The 15,710-nt window shown below is 36.7% G+C and overlaps 1 protein-coding gene across 2 annotated transcripts in view; it reads left to right on the plus strand.

The window, feature by feature from the left end:
* LOC142356096 (uncharacterized) overlaps positions 1 to 15,204 on the plus strand; it is a 28,425-nt gene extending 13,221 nt beyond the window's left edge. The window contains exons 2-5 of one of the 2 annotated variants that reach the window (XM_075408065.1): positions 5,898 to 6,082; positions 10,148 to 11,378; positions 14,284 to 14,513; positions 14,923 to 15,204. In XM_075408065.1, the coding sequence (XP_075264180.1) occupies positions 5,912 to 6,082; positions 10,148 to 11,378; positions 14,284 to 14,513; positions 14,923 to 15,063 (1,773 nt within the window). In that variant the 5' untranslated portion in view covers positions 5,898 to 5,911 and the 3' untranslated portion in view covers positions 15,064 to 15,204. Of the gene's footprint in view, positions 1 to 5,868; positions 6,083 to 10,147; positions 11,379 to 14,283; positions 14,514 to 14,922 lie in introns of both variants that reach the window. The other variant, XM_075408064.1, reaches the window with a different exon arrangement.
* Positions 15,205 to 15,710: the final 506 nt, after the last annotated feature.

Genomic DNA, 15,710 nt, shown 5'->3' on the forward strand with positions numbered 1-15,710 from the left:
GTCTGTTTGATGGGCCAGTAATCTGGACAACGGTATGAACAATGGTCTGTTTGTCAGTCCAATGCTCTGGACAAAGTCTGATCAGTTGGTCACATTGTGGCCAAAGTTTGTCTGGGCTGGCAGAGGGTGGCCATAGTCTGTTCAGTCTGTCCAGTACCTAACTATAGATATGGTCAGTCCTGAGCCCCACTGTCTGTGACCCAAATCGGTCTGGCCAACACCTGTCTGGTTCGGAGACTTCATCCTGGTTCTCGCAGTTCTCTGCTTATAAATTGTGCACGGAGACATTTCAGTTTACTTTTCTGTTTTTAATTTTCAACAGTGTTTTTGAATCACAATTGTCATGGGTTAGTAATCTAAACATTTGAAAAAAATCAATAGTTTTTTGTAGCTTCCGTAAGGAATATCAGATTGAGGAGAAGACAACTATTTTCCAATTTTCGTTCTTTTTATCCACTTTTTGTTGCCATAATAAATACACAAACGATAGAAAGGTCACATTACAAATGATACAATACAACAACATTGTCAAAATTTTTTTGCAAGATGTTTATGAGTTATAGAAAGTAAGCCGTTGTCTGCGGCACTTGTTATTGTTGAGTACTTGCAATTACTCAACAACAACAACTGCCACAGACAACGGCTCACTTTCTAAAACATAATCCTCTTGCAAAATAATTCGACAAAACAAAATGTTACCGTTTCTTGATAAATATTCGTGAGTAGCAAATAATTTGTGAATGCGCCTTGGATTAATAAATTATTCTTGAGAAATTAGGCATTGGTTATTGGGTCCCGTTTCGATAGTTACACAAAATAGGTTTGTTTATGTGTCTTGGTTTGTTTATGTGTCTTTATTCTGTAACTCCAAGTGGTGAGTAATATCGCAAATAGGGCAAAAACACACACTCTTTTGTCAGCCAATATATTTTCTTTACAGAGAAGCAGTCTTCCCTTGGCTTATTGTTTTTTTTCTAGAATTTTCTCAACTAGATGGAATCGTTATGCTTGAAGAGATCTCGTTTTGCATAATCGAAGGCAAATTCGTTCCAATTCCATATCGTTAAACTCTGGCTGAAAAATTAGCTACTGAAATTTGAATGCAGCGTTTTTTTCAAGGTGCATATACAGTTACAAAATTGAAATGTAAAAATGCAATATCTGGTCAGAATTTGTACAGCTTACTGAACAAGGTGGCTGCAATCCCACTTATAGCAAAGAAGCCTTCCCAGCACTCAGTCGGTTTTAGCTGTCATCTTATGTTCAAAGTCAGGTTCAAAAAAACAAAATGTCAGTGGACACAAGTGAAAAATTTACCAATGCAGATTTTGGATGAACCCAAATAATTTAATACAAGCGATAAATAGTGCTCACCGCAAAGATCACGAGTTTGTAGCAAACAAAGTGGACAAGATTCTGAAACGAACTGACGTTTCACAGTGAAAAGATTCGAGTGATATGACGAATCGAGTAGACAGCAAAGCCAATGATAGCGAGCAACAAAAAAGGAAATTAGTGGCTCACTATGCCGGCCTTATTAAGGTACCAATAAACTAACACTATGGGTCTTTATTTTTTTTGTTGCATCACACAAAGAGATGTCGACATCGTCAATACTAATAACAATCGCCGATGAACAAAACTGGGCCGTTCAGTGGGAATAATTTTGAATTGTTGATACTGACTAGCGATTACATGGGCATATTGGCAACAAGCGTTAAACTAATTTAAGCTGCAACAAAAAATGGGCCTTGAAGAAAAATTGACTGCAACGAAAGACAATTTTTGGCCATTGCAGAATGCACAGTTTGTCGAACCACTCGAACTGAACAACTCTACATCATCTTTTTCATTCTAATGAAAATGTGCAGAGCAAGCAAGACTTAATTCAATGTTCACACCAAACATCAAGTATTCTTAATGCGGAAATCGTACCTCATTAAATCTTTCTTGCATATGAAGCACAACAAAAAATATTTTTTGTTTCAGCAGCTGCCTCAAATATTGAAACAGATTAGTTTGGCCAATTAATTAAAAAAATTAGCCACTGAAAAGGGACGCTATTCTTCGTTCGAATGTTTTACTGTAATACTTTACGGGCAGAGCCAATAGAGGTATTACAGGCCTTTAACAACGACTCATTTCTAAATTGATTGATGTGGTTTAAAGCTCGAAGGCGAGAACAAAAATAAAAAATTAATGACACTAGAAAAATTCTCTTGTAGCAGACCAAAGAGAGAGTTCGCAGAGTATGTAGCAGAATCAATCGACGATGATTGAGTACAATGGTTTGCACAAAGGATGAGATTGAAGAGCAAACAACTCGCATCTCCTGGCTATACAGTATTTTGTAAACGTTTGGTTAGAATTTGCACGAACGGAATGATGCTGAGATGAGAGTCGTTCCATTACAAGTGATGGTCTTTTTACAGCGATATGCTTGTTGAGCAATTTTGAATGCAGGACCACTTACGGCACAGTCTAACGCTCAAAATTTTGAGATCAGTCACGAAAACCATTTCTTTTTTGGCAACAGTAGCTTAATAAGAAATACCATAACAAACATTAGCTGGACAGTTCAATGATAATCTAAAGCTTTTTTCACAAATGCAACCATAATCAAATTTCCACCGAAAATCATATAGGACTTGCGACTTTCAGAAATCATGAATTAGGAGGACAGACAGTTAGCAAAAGCTTAGGAAGTTGATCTTGATTCGATGGCCGAAGACAGCGACAACCGGGAGCAGCAAAACTTCGCTTGAGTTAGAAATATTTCTGATGGTATTGGCAGGGTTATTCGAAAAATCCAATACAAACTGGAGTCTACAAATAACCTCTATTGAAGCTGGCGACAGTATTACCAATTGTGAAAGATGCTTCTGCGAAGGAAAAAGATGTCGATGCTGGAGTTCAAATTCCATATGCCGCGATAAATTATCAACTTGAAAAAATAGCTTTTCTTCATGTTTTCTCTACACAATGTTAGTTCTTGCAAGCCAGCTGGATAAACTCCTCATATTTGAATCTGAAACCTAAACAGATTCTATAATTTTTTTGATGATATTTTCAACAGTCTTTTTATCAAACCCGTTTTTGCATTGTTGATTTTCAGTAATTTTATTTCTTCTGATTGACGAAAACGAGCGTTTTTCCATTGCCGGGTTTTGAGTTTTATTTCAAAATTTTCATCAGATAATGGTGAATCTCTTTTTTAGTAGTCATGTGCTTTTTTGCGTTTCAGCTTCCAATTTTGTGCCGATATGATTTGCAAAGGCAGCTGTGTTACGATATCGGAGTCATTTCGCAAAACGCCTGAGAATTATCGTATTCTTGACTGAGGCTGGAATATTTCCTTTTTGTCATCTTTAGTTTTTCGAGAATTTGTTTTTGTACACTTTTCCGGGAAGTCGTTATTGTGTCTTTTTGGAAATCATGACCATCAAGGAGTTGATTGGTTCCATGTGAGGTAAATTAAGTGTTATTGCCCGAATTTTGGGTCAACAGTGGTTCAATTTTAATGAATGGAAAGATATTTTGATATTTTTTAACACTCAGTTAAAACTTTAATTTTGCATCCTGTTTAATTAAACTGTTTTGAATTATCAACAGAACATTTTTTGTACTTTGTCATATTATTGAAAGGATAATGGCAATTTATTCAACTTAAGGGTATTATAGCGTTGGCATTTTTGGCTCATCAATATATTGGGATTTGGTGCTATGGCGTGTTTTTATTAGTTACATTGTCCCCGTACCATTATAAAAGACAGGAGAGCAAAAAATTGAGAAGAAGACTTAATTGATTCAGAAATGACGTTTTATTTTTGTTTATCGCCGTCGATTGTAATAATAGAAAGTTAGTTTACGGACAGGACACACCAATGACTAAATTTAGACTTGATTTTTAATTTCGTTGTCGCACTTAACTAATTGTGCGTTTAGTTTTCTTGCTCAAATTGGCAAAATTATAGATTGTAATGGGGAGACTTTGTTTTTTTCGTATGTCTCAATGTATTCTACTTTTGTTCCCAGAAATCAGAAGAATGGAGAACTTCGGGGCAGCCTTTGTAACGTTTTGAGGGCAATCCAGACTACTTTGCGTATCATCATTTTAAATCCAATAATCTCAAATAATTTGCTGCAAGGACAGAACTCACAGAATTACACTTCAAAAAGTTTATTGGGACATGAAGGCTCGGCCCTTAAGTGCCATTTTCCGTCAACTTTAACAATTTTTGTGCACCTGTTTTGGCCCACTTCGGTGCTCCATTTTGACCATTTTCCCGTTTCTGAAAATTACTATTTTTCGGATCGGATCGAGAAAAATGGATTCCAATTGGAAATTAGTTTATGCCCTATTTTCTGCAGAAGTATGCGAGAGGAATTTACCGTGCTCACTTTTTTGTGCTGGCATCCTTTGACATAATTTAAGGACATCTGAGATCAACATTAGTTATAGCCTCTTGACCAGTTCTGCGTGTAGTTTGAGTTTTTTGCGAATATTATCACTGTTCAATAATAACAATTTTCAAGCTGCGTCATTAGTTCATTGTTTTTTTGTTCCTTTTTAAAAAAAATTGTTTTCGATAATTTCCAGGTCCAGAGGATAACCAATTTGATAGTTGCTATATTATTTTTAGTTCCCACCCTCTATCCAACTGTATTTGAGGTTCTTTAGGAAAATAATAAATAAAGCTTTAATATGAAATTTTTATACTTATTGAAAACAATTGGGAATTTGCGTCAGATCCATCGCTTGTCTTTTTGGAAAAACTCCGTTTTTACTCGGTAAGCATCTTTCAGCTATGTAAATGAGCTTTTTCAGGATTCCTCTCAACTTCTGGATGTACCTGCTTTATATTTCCGTTTCTGCTCTTGTTTTCGTTTTGTGTGCCCATTTTTCTGGCTTTGCAAAGGATACACTCTATTCAAAGAAGAACTTTTTTATAATGAAGTTCATAGCATAACTGAATATAAGTTGTTATGTTTTGATGATGCAATCACAACAAATTTTTATGAAAATTCAAGTTTTTAAAATCCAATTTCTCTGATTAACTTTATTTTTCATAGATTTTGTCATATAAATCTGCAATTTTTTTTTGTATATGGTCTATAGATCTTCAAATTTGATTTGCAGAGCTAATTTTCTCAACTACTTACAAATTTGTTTTACAACTAAGTGCTTCTAAAGACATCTTCGTCCAATTTTTTTCTCTAAAATTCTTCTTTGGTGTTCTAAAGATTCCAATTTTTTTCTCAACGGTAACTGATGATTTTCCTCAAATGAGCCACCCGTATCATGTGCTGAAGCGACATAATCCGGAATCTTGTTTGATAAAAATGGAATTTGTTGCTTTATTTTCTAACAAGGTAATTACTAGTTGGCAAAACAGGTAAACTCAAATACAATATAGTACTTTTGTTTTGCTGTTAAACTTTGTAAAAAAAGAACGTATTTAAGAACCCATGCACTGATCGTTTTTAATGTGTATTTACATATGTAATGGGGTCACCAACATGATCTTGTCAATGGAATTCCTGCCAAAAACTCAAGGCGTTTTGCGGTAAAAAATATTTTTTATCACCGCTATTCACATAAATTTTTATAAAATCTATACGCTGGTAACTCAACGATGTGTTACTGTATGTTTCTGACCTTGGGTCCTAGAATAAATCAAAAAGATTGACGGCAATTTTTTTTCACTTTTCTAGCTGAAGGGTTTAATGGCAGTAAGTTACTGAATTAAGATTCTAGAAAACTATATGCACATTTTAGTGGCTCTACAAAAAGCTAAATTTTGCATCTCAAATGATAGTTTGTTTTTTTTGCATTGAATTGAATGAACTTCGAGTTATTCATTTCAGTTCATTCCAGTATTTAATCCATTGACCAGGATCCCCCAAAAAGATGTCGGCATGTATTGGAATTGACCTGGGAACAACTGCATGTTGTGTGGCCGTTTATCATTTTGACGGAAGGGTGGAAGTCATTCCCAACAGCGAAGGAAACCTGATCACCCCATCATACGTCGCATTCTCCGAGAGACAACGATTGATTGGGGATGAAGCGAAAATCCAGGTAATATTGTTTGCACCTCATTAATTAGTTATACTCCCACAATAAAGGTTCGCGACCCAGTCGATTACCACTTACGGAGGGCGGGGGGTCCCTTGCGATGCAAGCTCGTAGGTTGATGTATCCCCGCATTTGCATATAGTTATGACAGAAAGGATGATAAGACCAATGCCTACGTCACTGTACCTTGAGTTCAAACTGGATGACACATGTGATAATAGACTAAGATTCGTTGCTGACGCAGAATTTTTTTTAATGATTCACTCAAACTAGCAAAACGCAAACCCTCTTGACAAAAAGTTCCTTTCCTTTAAATGGTGTTGTTATTTTTTATGTTCTTTTCGTCAATCGTAAGGTCTAGAGCTAACCGGGTTGACCACCATAAAAAACTCACCAATTATAAAACGCCATATGTATGGATTTTTTTGGAAACTTACAACGATCTTAAAAATTTTTGGGTTTGGCTAATAAACAGTCCAAAGGGCCACCTGCAGTTTCAAAACAACATTTCTGTGCAACAATTCTAGAAATTTCAAAATTTTATACTTTACTTTTATTGTGCCTTACTTATCTAAAAATTACTTGAAAAAGCGGCGCCTTTGATATCATAAAAAGAACCTTATCTTGGTGAACTACTTACCATAAAAAGGGCACTATATGTTGACTTCGATACTATAGAACGGACCATATATGGTACCCTACCAACCATAGAACGCAGCATTTGTGGTACCTTATGAACCATAGATCGGATCATATATGGCCCATCAAAGACATAGATAAAAACCGTTCATTTTCGTAATACCATGCCGCTAAAAATGTGACTAACTTTATAAATGGAAAATTAGTTTTTATAAATGGAATCATATATATGGTTGCTTATTAACCATAGCAAGAACATAAACTGTTTTTTACGGCTTTGATGGACCATATGTGGTCCGTTCTTTGATAAGTAGGGTACCATATATATAGTAGTTTTTATGGCGCGTAGTTTGGTCAATCTGGCTGAACTCATTGATATCTTGAACACCATTTTTGCGAATAGTACTTTTTTTTCTGACGACATCATTTATAAGATTACAATTGCTATTACTGATGGTGCAGTTTGAGATCAGCTAGAGGTAGTTGTTTAGTCGCGTTACTTCCTTAGCAATGGTCATTGATTTTTCTTTTAGGTTGCAACAAGAGCTTTTTATGCTGCAGGTGCTCTTTGATTGGATAATTGGTGATATTTTTTAATCAAAACCTTTTTTCAAACTTTATGATACCATAAAGCAGTTAAGAGTGAATTTAGTGTAATTAAGAGTTAAAAACCGGCAAAAATTGTTTACGCGGTGAGGCCTATAAAAATTCTAAAATTGATGCCAAATGCTAATGATAAAAGTGTTGGTTTGTTAACAAGAGCGTATCAGACCCAAATTTTCCATTAAAGGAGAAAGCTTCTTCAGTTCCAGCCTCGGCATGAAAACCTACCGTTGACTAGAGTTTCAAAACAGTCTCGTTTATCGTTTTTGAAACACTTTAAGACCTCTACAACAGTTTTAATATCTCTTTCGAACAGTTTTTGGAATCAATTTTTTCAAGCTTCATTCATATTAATTTTTATTTTTTTTTTCTGATTATCATTTTTTTTTCGTTTTTTTTATCTTGTTTATTTTTTCATAGGAATCTGTGGTTGAATTTTGGATTATTTTATGCTAAAACCTCGTTTCTGTTCTTCACTTTCCGAAATATTGAAATTGCGAAATATTTAGGTCTCCCGTCATGCCGAAAAACCCTAGTTTTGTAGAGCATCAAATTTGTAGCAAGCGAAATCCGTCCTGCATTTTTTTGCGGACAAAAAAACTGGAAAATAAATCAAGAGAAATTTAAATGGATCGCTTTGCTCTATTGAACAAATTACCGAAGCGTTACACGACGCGACAAACAAAACCAGAGCCAGGATGTCACCAAAATATCACCAATTTAGCCAGGATTAAAAAAACCCTAATTTTGTAGTGCTTCAAATTTGTAGCAAGCGAAATCCGTCCTGCATTTTTTGCGGACAAAAAATGGAAAAAAATCAAGAGAAATTTAAATGGATCGCTTTGCTCTATTGAACAAATTACCGAAGCGTTACACGACGCGACAAACAAAACCAGAGTCAGGATGTTTCAAGCCCTCTTATAGGTTCTGAGTGATTCCTCGAGGACAATGAATAACTGGAGTTACTGTTTTTGTCGTTTTTGTATTTGCAAACAACTAACTCTTTACTGTACTGGCATTCCCGTCGAGTTCGCTGCTCGGACAATTTTGAATAAGAGCTTTGTTTTTTGTTGTGTTTGTTTTTTTTTTGGTTTTGACGAGAAAACCTCTATTTATTATCTTGGAATCAACTGCTTCTAATCAACTAAGTTTAGATAGCTCTCGTCTAACTGAATAGATCACAAAACCAACTGAGGAAAACCTGGTAGGATTTCCGTTAAATTTTTGTTGTTTTTCTTTCTGCTGTCTTATGAAACTAAAAGTCCATAAAAGCCAGCAGTTGTCAAAAACGTATTCTAAAAATAATGAAATAGAAAAAACATAAGTGGAAGAAGGGGGCCTCAGAATTTGGTAATTTTTGTCCAGAAAGCAATCGTATAGCCACATTGACGATAAACAGTTAAAATATCAAGAGGAAAAATCAATAAAAAAGGAATTGAATTATCTGATGATGACTAAATTCAGTCAAAAAACTTATTTCCTTAATTTCTGTCATAGCACGTTCTGAAAAAAGCTACAATAAAGCTACGTTCATGATCCAGTTGATATAATTACCCTCCAAGGTTGAGGTTCCATACCAAAAGTTGATAACTCCAGACTAAATTGAACGCACAAATGAGCGTCGTGCGTTCAAAATTATGCCTGCAAACACAAATGAACGCACAAAGTTCTGGAAATAGGCAACTGTGAACGCAAAAAAATCTAGAAATACGTAACTTTGAACGCATGAAGGTCTGGATATTGGTACCACAAAAATTTGATCATCGTGACCATCCAGAGCTCAAAAGTTTTTGGAATTCACACAAAAAAGACCAAAACTGTTGAACTTTTGGTTGATTCAAGATTCTTTTTAGAGTACTGACTCAAGTGAATGCTTTTCGTGTAGAAAAACTAAACTCACTTGAGTTTAAGATCTGCAAAATATTGAACGCAGAAAATGTTGTATCCAACATTTGGCCTTCCATTGGGCCTGGAAAATAAATCCTTGCCATAATAGAACAATCCTGAAATGGCAAAAACTCAAGCTTTATTAGCTAGTTTAACAGCACCCTTTTCAACCACTATGTTCATCAGCCACTTTTTTAATTGAGTGTGTACCAACTGCTAAAGCCCTACATCACAACCAACACCCTATGATATCTGTGCTTGAAATGGAGATATTATAAAAATTTTATTTATAACCAACACGAATAAGTATAAAGATGGATCTGGATATGAGCGCATGAAAATCTGGACATACAACTTTTGAACTCACGAAGAACGCACAAAATTTCGGACGCACGAAAGAATGGACATGGAGGTTTTTTTTGCATGAGACGGTCTGGACATGAACATGTTCCGTCTGTGACGGTCTGGACATGCCTACTTTTGGTCACGCCTAAGACTGGGTACTCCAACCAGTGAAAACCAACCAACCAGACCAGTGAAACCAACCAGTGAAAACATTGCCCTCATGGTGCAACAGATATAACTCAAGAACTCATTTACTCCTAAGTCTTTTTTGGAAAAAATATAACTTTTCTAAGTTGGATTGTCAGTTGAAATTCTAGTTTGACGCTGCTTTTGGATGCTTGCAAATCCTACGATTAAAGTAAGCAAATACTTTCACTAATTGCAAAAACAAAATCAATTCATCAACTCTTCAAGAGACCATCGTCGACCAAAGGTCTTATAAAGAGACCATGCATGATCCATGAAAAGAAATTGGCTCTTTTAAGATTGTAAGTAAATGCTGCATTGTGTTGAAAGTGGAGTCATATTATTGACCCCCTTACTAGACTTTTCATGAGTCCAAGACCTAAAACTGAGCAGTCTTTTCTCTCTTAGGTCGAAAGAAATGTGGAAAATACCCTCTATGATGCCAAGCGCCTTATCGGAAGGAAATTCTCCGATCATAACGTCCAGTCATTACTTTCTCATGTGAAGTGCAATATTGTACAAAACAATGGAGAACCGTGCTATGACGTCATTTGCTATGGAGAACAACAACTTCTCTCCCCCACTCAAGTGTCGGGAATGATTCTTTCCCGGTTGAAGTCAGACACTGAGAAATACTTGGGTTATCCAATATCAGAAGCCGTTATAACAGTTCCAGCATATTTCAACAACAAACAAAGAGAGGAAACCGTTCTGGCTGCCCAAATCGCTGGCCTGAAAGTTCTCCGAATTATAAACGAACCAACAGCCGCAATTTTAGCTTACGGACATAACGAAAATTTCGAAGTGTCCGCAAAAAATATTCTGGTCTACGACCTTGGAGGGGGGACCTTCGACGTCACCATTGTCGAATGCGATGAAGAAGTTATGGACGTTCGAGCGACTTCAGGAGATTCGTTTCTAGGAGGTCGGGACTTTGACCGGAACCTTGCCGATTTCTTGACCAAAGAAGTTGATAAACAGTGTGGAGCTGGAGTTAAAGAAAACAAAAGAAGCTTCGTCCGCCTTCAAAACGCCTGCAATTTGGCAAAGCACCACCTGTCATCGGCCTCGTCCTCGAAGATAACGATTGATAGCCTAGTAAACGGCAATAATTTCAAAACCTCAGTTTCACGCGCGCGCTTTGAACAAGTGAACAAAACTCTGTTCGAGAAAACATTTGAGAGCATTGACAACGCTTTGAAAGACTCAGGTTTGAGAAAAGATGAAATTGATGCGGTACTTTTAGTTGGGGGTTCAACTCGGATAGTGAAAATTAGAGAAATGGTCAACAATTACTTTCCTGGGGTTCCAGTAGTAAATTGTGGAAACCCAGAAGAAACTGTCGCCCGAGGTGCGGCGATCCAAGCTGGTTTGATCAAGGGCAAAGAAGGTCTGGGAGAAGTAGTCTTGCTAGATGTGTGCCCTCTTTCACTCGGAACTGAAACGCAAGATGACGTAATGTCAGTCATTATTAAGCGAAACAGTTCCATTCCGTGCGAGAAAACTGGAACGTATGTGACAACAGTTGACAACCAGAAATCTATTCGGTTCGCGGTCTACGAGGGTGAACGAGGAATTGCATCAGAGAATAACTTGCTGGATACTTTCAACCTCAAAAACATCAAAGATGGTCTCAAAGGTAACTGGTACAAAAACAAAAACAAAGAGGTTCCAAATTGTGTCTTCAAAATAAGGTTAAAATAAGGCGATATCTAGCTCTAAAATATGAAAGTAAAATCAAACGCACCAAACATGCTGAAACTTTGGCTTTGTATGCTTTTCGCAAGTTTCACAAGCAATTTTTTTTACAATTACAAAACTTTCGCCATTAAGAATTGTAGGTAGGCTAGCCTGTTTGATGCTCTCCTATGTTTCAAAAAGAAAACACTGAAATGTATCTGAAGGATAAACAATATTGATTTATTTATGAGAGCACTGTGATGTCAAATAAAACTGTTTTCGATATCCACGGAACTTCAGCGTTCAATGCTATGCGAGGAATGTTTAAATCGTTTTTAAATGCAGCCTTAAAATTGTGTTCTAGTCTATGCAGTTGGTATCAGCTCTCTTCAGTAACATGTTTTACCACAATTTTTGTTTTCAATTTTAGTTTGACGAAAAAGTGTCCCGAACTTACCTTCTCTGGTACTTGAAGAGTGGTTGATTTCAAATCAATGAAAGCGGAGAGCCCGCCCATCAGTTTTTCCTATTGAGAATGCTAGATTCTAGTCAATAAAAAATCATACTGCCAAAACCTCGTGTTTATTTTTGGATTGAACGAAATGTCAAACTGTAGCTTATTGACAGCAGTTTTCACTGATCAAACCACTTGCTTTTTAATAATACAGAAAGTTTTTGAGACATAGACCAGGAACATTAAACCTCAGTATTTACATTGACTCATTTTGTTATTGCCCTTTCCAAGAGTTTTGTTCCCCTTCAAGATGTGTGTTGCACATGACGTAACCTCAGCCTTTCTCTTTGTGTTCAGTCTTGATAATCAGTCTTTGTGTTCAGTCTTGGAAAATTTAACAGTTAAATTCTTTTCCTGGATTTCGTTTCACAACAAACTTTTATTCAGTTAAACACATCCGTTTTTTTTTCTGTAAAATTTTATGATTTTCCTGTTTGCAAGCGGTTAGAAATCAATAAACATGGAGCTTTACATGAACCCGTCGAAAGATATGGCAACTTACAACGTTTAATTGAAGAAGTTTATGCTGGGCAATTAACTACTGGGGCCCCGAAAACAACTCTATCTTTAAAGTGGTTTGGGGGTACATATCTTGAAACTTAACGGCGGGTCTGTTTCTTTAACCTAAAGTAAACCAAGGATTCTTTTTCAAAATTCTCTGCTGGATTCTTGAAAAACAAATCCGGGCACAATGTGCAAATGGTCACTCAAGAGAAATATGATTTGGCGTAAGAGAGTTGATTTCTTGATTGACAGTTCTCTGGTTGGTAAATGGCCTGGATTTCACCATATATTCCGCTTCTGTGACAATTGTTCCGAAGATATCGGGTGTATGTTTTGCAGAGCCAAGATTGATTAGCCACCAATTATTGGAAAATGTCGGAACATTTTAAAACTGGATCGTATTATAAACTGTTTATTGTTGCAAAGGAAACTCGTCGACTGCGGTCCAATGAACCTATTGTTTAACGAATTATACACTACAATAAATTTTTTGTCGCAATCAAACTATCTGCCTGGTTACTGGCCGTATAAACACAAATCATTATCCAAAACGGAGATCAAAATCCAGGAAAAGATATAGGCTCACTTCCTATCCCTCTGGACGGAATGTGTTCAAAACCAAATTTTTCAGTTGAACTATTTATCTATCTCCTTACCTAACAAGATGGTTGTAGCCATGCTTGGTTAAATTAATTGATGGTTAAATATATTCACATATATAAACTCATATTCAAAAACATGTATCATACGAGAACAGATAAGTGGGTTCAAATTAATTTTTTGCCAAATACCAAGAGAGTGCGAATCTATATTATTACAAGTTTTTATGTTTTGCGTGATCTTAGCTTTATCTCTAATGTTTAAAAGTTGTAATGAAAAAATCTGGTCACGTGAATACAAAATTTATTTTGTTTTCATTTCTGCCTTTTCATTTCTGTAGAGCATGAAAATGGCTCTAGAGCATGAAAATGGCTGTGGTAACAGCGTTTTCATTTCTGTAGAGCTTGAAAATGGCTGGTAACGCACGCAAGTCAGGTCATAGGCACTTTTAAATGCATAGAAGCCTGTACATGAGCGCGCGAAAGGTTCAACTTCACAATTTTTGTTTTGGCAATCACGATCTTACGAACTATTGAACGGAAGAAAGTCTGAACATGAGCCCACAAGTATTTGACATAGGTTATTTTGAACGCACGAAAAAACGCACAAACGTCTGGACATATAGTCACTTTCGTTCTGGAACGATCTGTGCATAGGCATTTTTCCGGTACTCCTTGATTTTTTATCCGAGAATCATGCGCTCGAACCCGTCTCTGATTAGACCCACTTCGGTTGAAAACCGTCTGTAATCGGACCCAGTTGCGCTCGAAGCCATTTATGATCAGATCCAAACGCGCTCGAAGCTGGTTATGGTAAAACACAAGTGCGCTTTAATCCGCATCCGATCAGACTCAAGTGTGCTCGTGCGCTCAAAATTGCCCTGTAATTTTGAGAGGAAAATGGCCAGCTGTGCGCTTGAAATGGTCTGATCAGGACAATTTCGAGCGCACTTCATCCTGGGTTTTTGAGATCAACAGTACCATGTAATTTTGATCGCAATGTGCACAGGTGTGCGCTCGACTGAATCTGATCAGAGGTGATTTCAGCCTGGAACCTCAGCCTTGGCAACGTGCCCAAAAAATTATTACATATGTTCGATCGGTTTAAATTATCGCGGAATATCTCTTGAACAAATCCTGATGGCATAGTTTTCGATTTAACTTATGGAGGTTAAATTTCTAAACCTCAAACTAGGGTCCTCAATGCATCGTACAAGTTAACCAATAACTAATCATTTGTTTTTAAGGTGAATACCATTATGACGTCACATTTACGCTGGACGTCAATGGAATCCTGAATGTCAAAGCAGTGGAAAGAGAAACAGGGTTGAGTGAAGGAGTCACAATTGAACGACAATCTCACGATGTCGAAGAGATACAGATCCTTCTCGAAGACGAGGAGCGATTCGCGAGTCACGACCGGAAAGAACTTCGACGAATTCAGTTGAAGCATCAATTTGAAGACTATCTTTATAAGGTACCATCCTTAGCAAAATGTTCGAGAGCTTTTGTTGATTATAAAATCTGAATTGTTTGCTGCTTTCACGAAGTTCCTAAGCCAATACATGTATTGACCGGACAGAACTGGGCTGCGGACAGGGAAAAAGTCTTGGTCGCGCACTCTGTGTGGCCAAAAAGACCCACATGTCGGTCTTTTCAGTCTGACCGATACCCCCCCTTTGGTGTTTTGGGTCTGACCAGAGAGCCTGGCCGAAAAGACTGAATTTTGTTGCAAAAAAGTTTGTATTGATGGAACAAGCAAAGACCATTGAATAATCATTAAACAAGAAATAACAATACCATTGATTGTTCAAAAAAATACATGGAGAAGTTCTAAGCATAGTTTCATTCGCTTAAGTTTATTCTCAAACTTTTTTCCTTTTCAGTTGCGAAAAAGAAAGAAACCGGAAGACGGATCTTTACTTGACACCAAGATAACAGACGCAGAGACATGGTTGGAAGATAAATTCATATCCGAGGAAGATATCAGAGAAAAGTTCAATAGTTTCAAGGCTGAGACAGAGTGAAAATATATAACAAAACTACACCACATCCCACCAAAAACTCTTTTGCCACCTTCTTCCCCCGGTACCCAAAAAAATCGGTGAGACATATTCGCATAACAGACATAACATTCGCTTATGGTATGTTTTTAATGATGGAGGGAGGGGAGGCTCTACGTTTTATGACCTCTACCCTGGGGGTAGGAGGGAGGGGGTGCTATAATGATAAAGAGCCCTAAATCATTATACCCCGGGTCGAGGTTTTGGGTAATTTTTTTTGTGAAAAAACATCCGTGAATGCAGTGAAAAAAATAATTCACCGTATTTCAACGCATTTCTTACAACAATTCACCACAAAATTCACCGCATTTCTTACAAGAATCCATTGCCAAACCTCGACGCGGGACTTGTTCATTATCTTTTACATACAATGTGAGACGTGCTTTTTTGCTCCTTTCGACGACTTTCTTTATTTGATTTGTTGTACGATTGGTTTTTGGTAGTTTGAATTAAAATATTATGAATTCTTTCGGCCCCTTGAAAGTCCAAAACGTGGCAGAAAGTTCTTTAAATAAAATTGAACCCGAAATACCTTTTTTCAGAGCAATTAAAATGGTAATCAAATAGAGAACATCTAAAATTTTGCCAGCACAAAATTAACACTGCTTGGA

This window comes from Convolutriloba macropyga, unplaced genomic scaffold (genome assembly GCF_964194025.1).
Source record: "Convolutriloba macropyga unplaced genomic scaffold, txConMacr16.3 SCAFFOLD_1892, whole genome shotgun sequence".
Classification (NCBI taxonomy): domain Eukaryota; kingdom Metazoa; phylum Xenacoelomorpha; order Acoela; family Convolutidae; genus Convolutriloba; species Convolutriloba macropyga.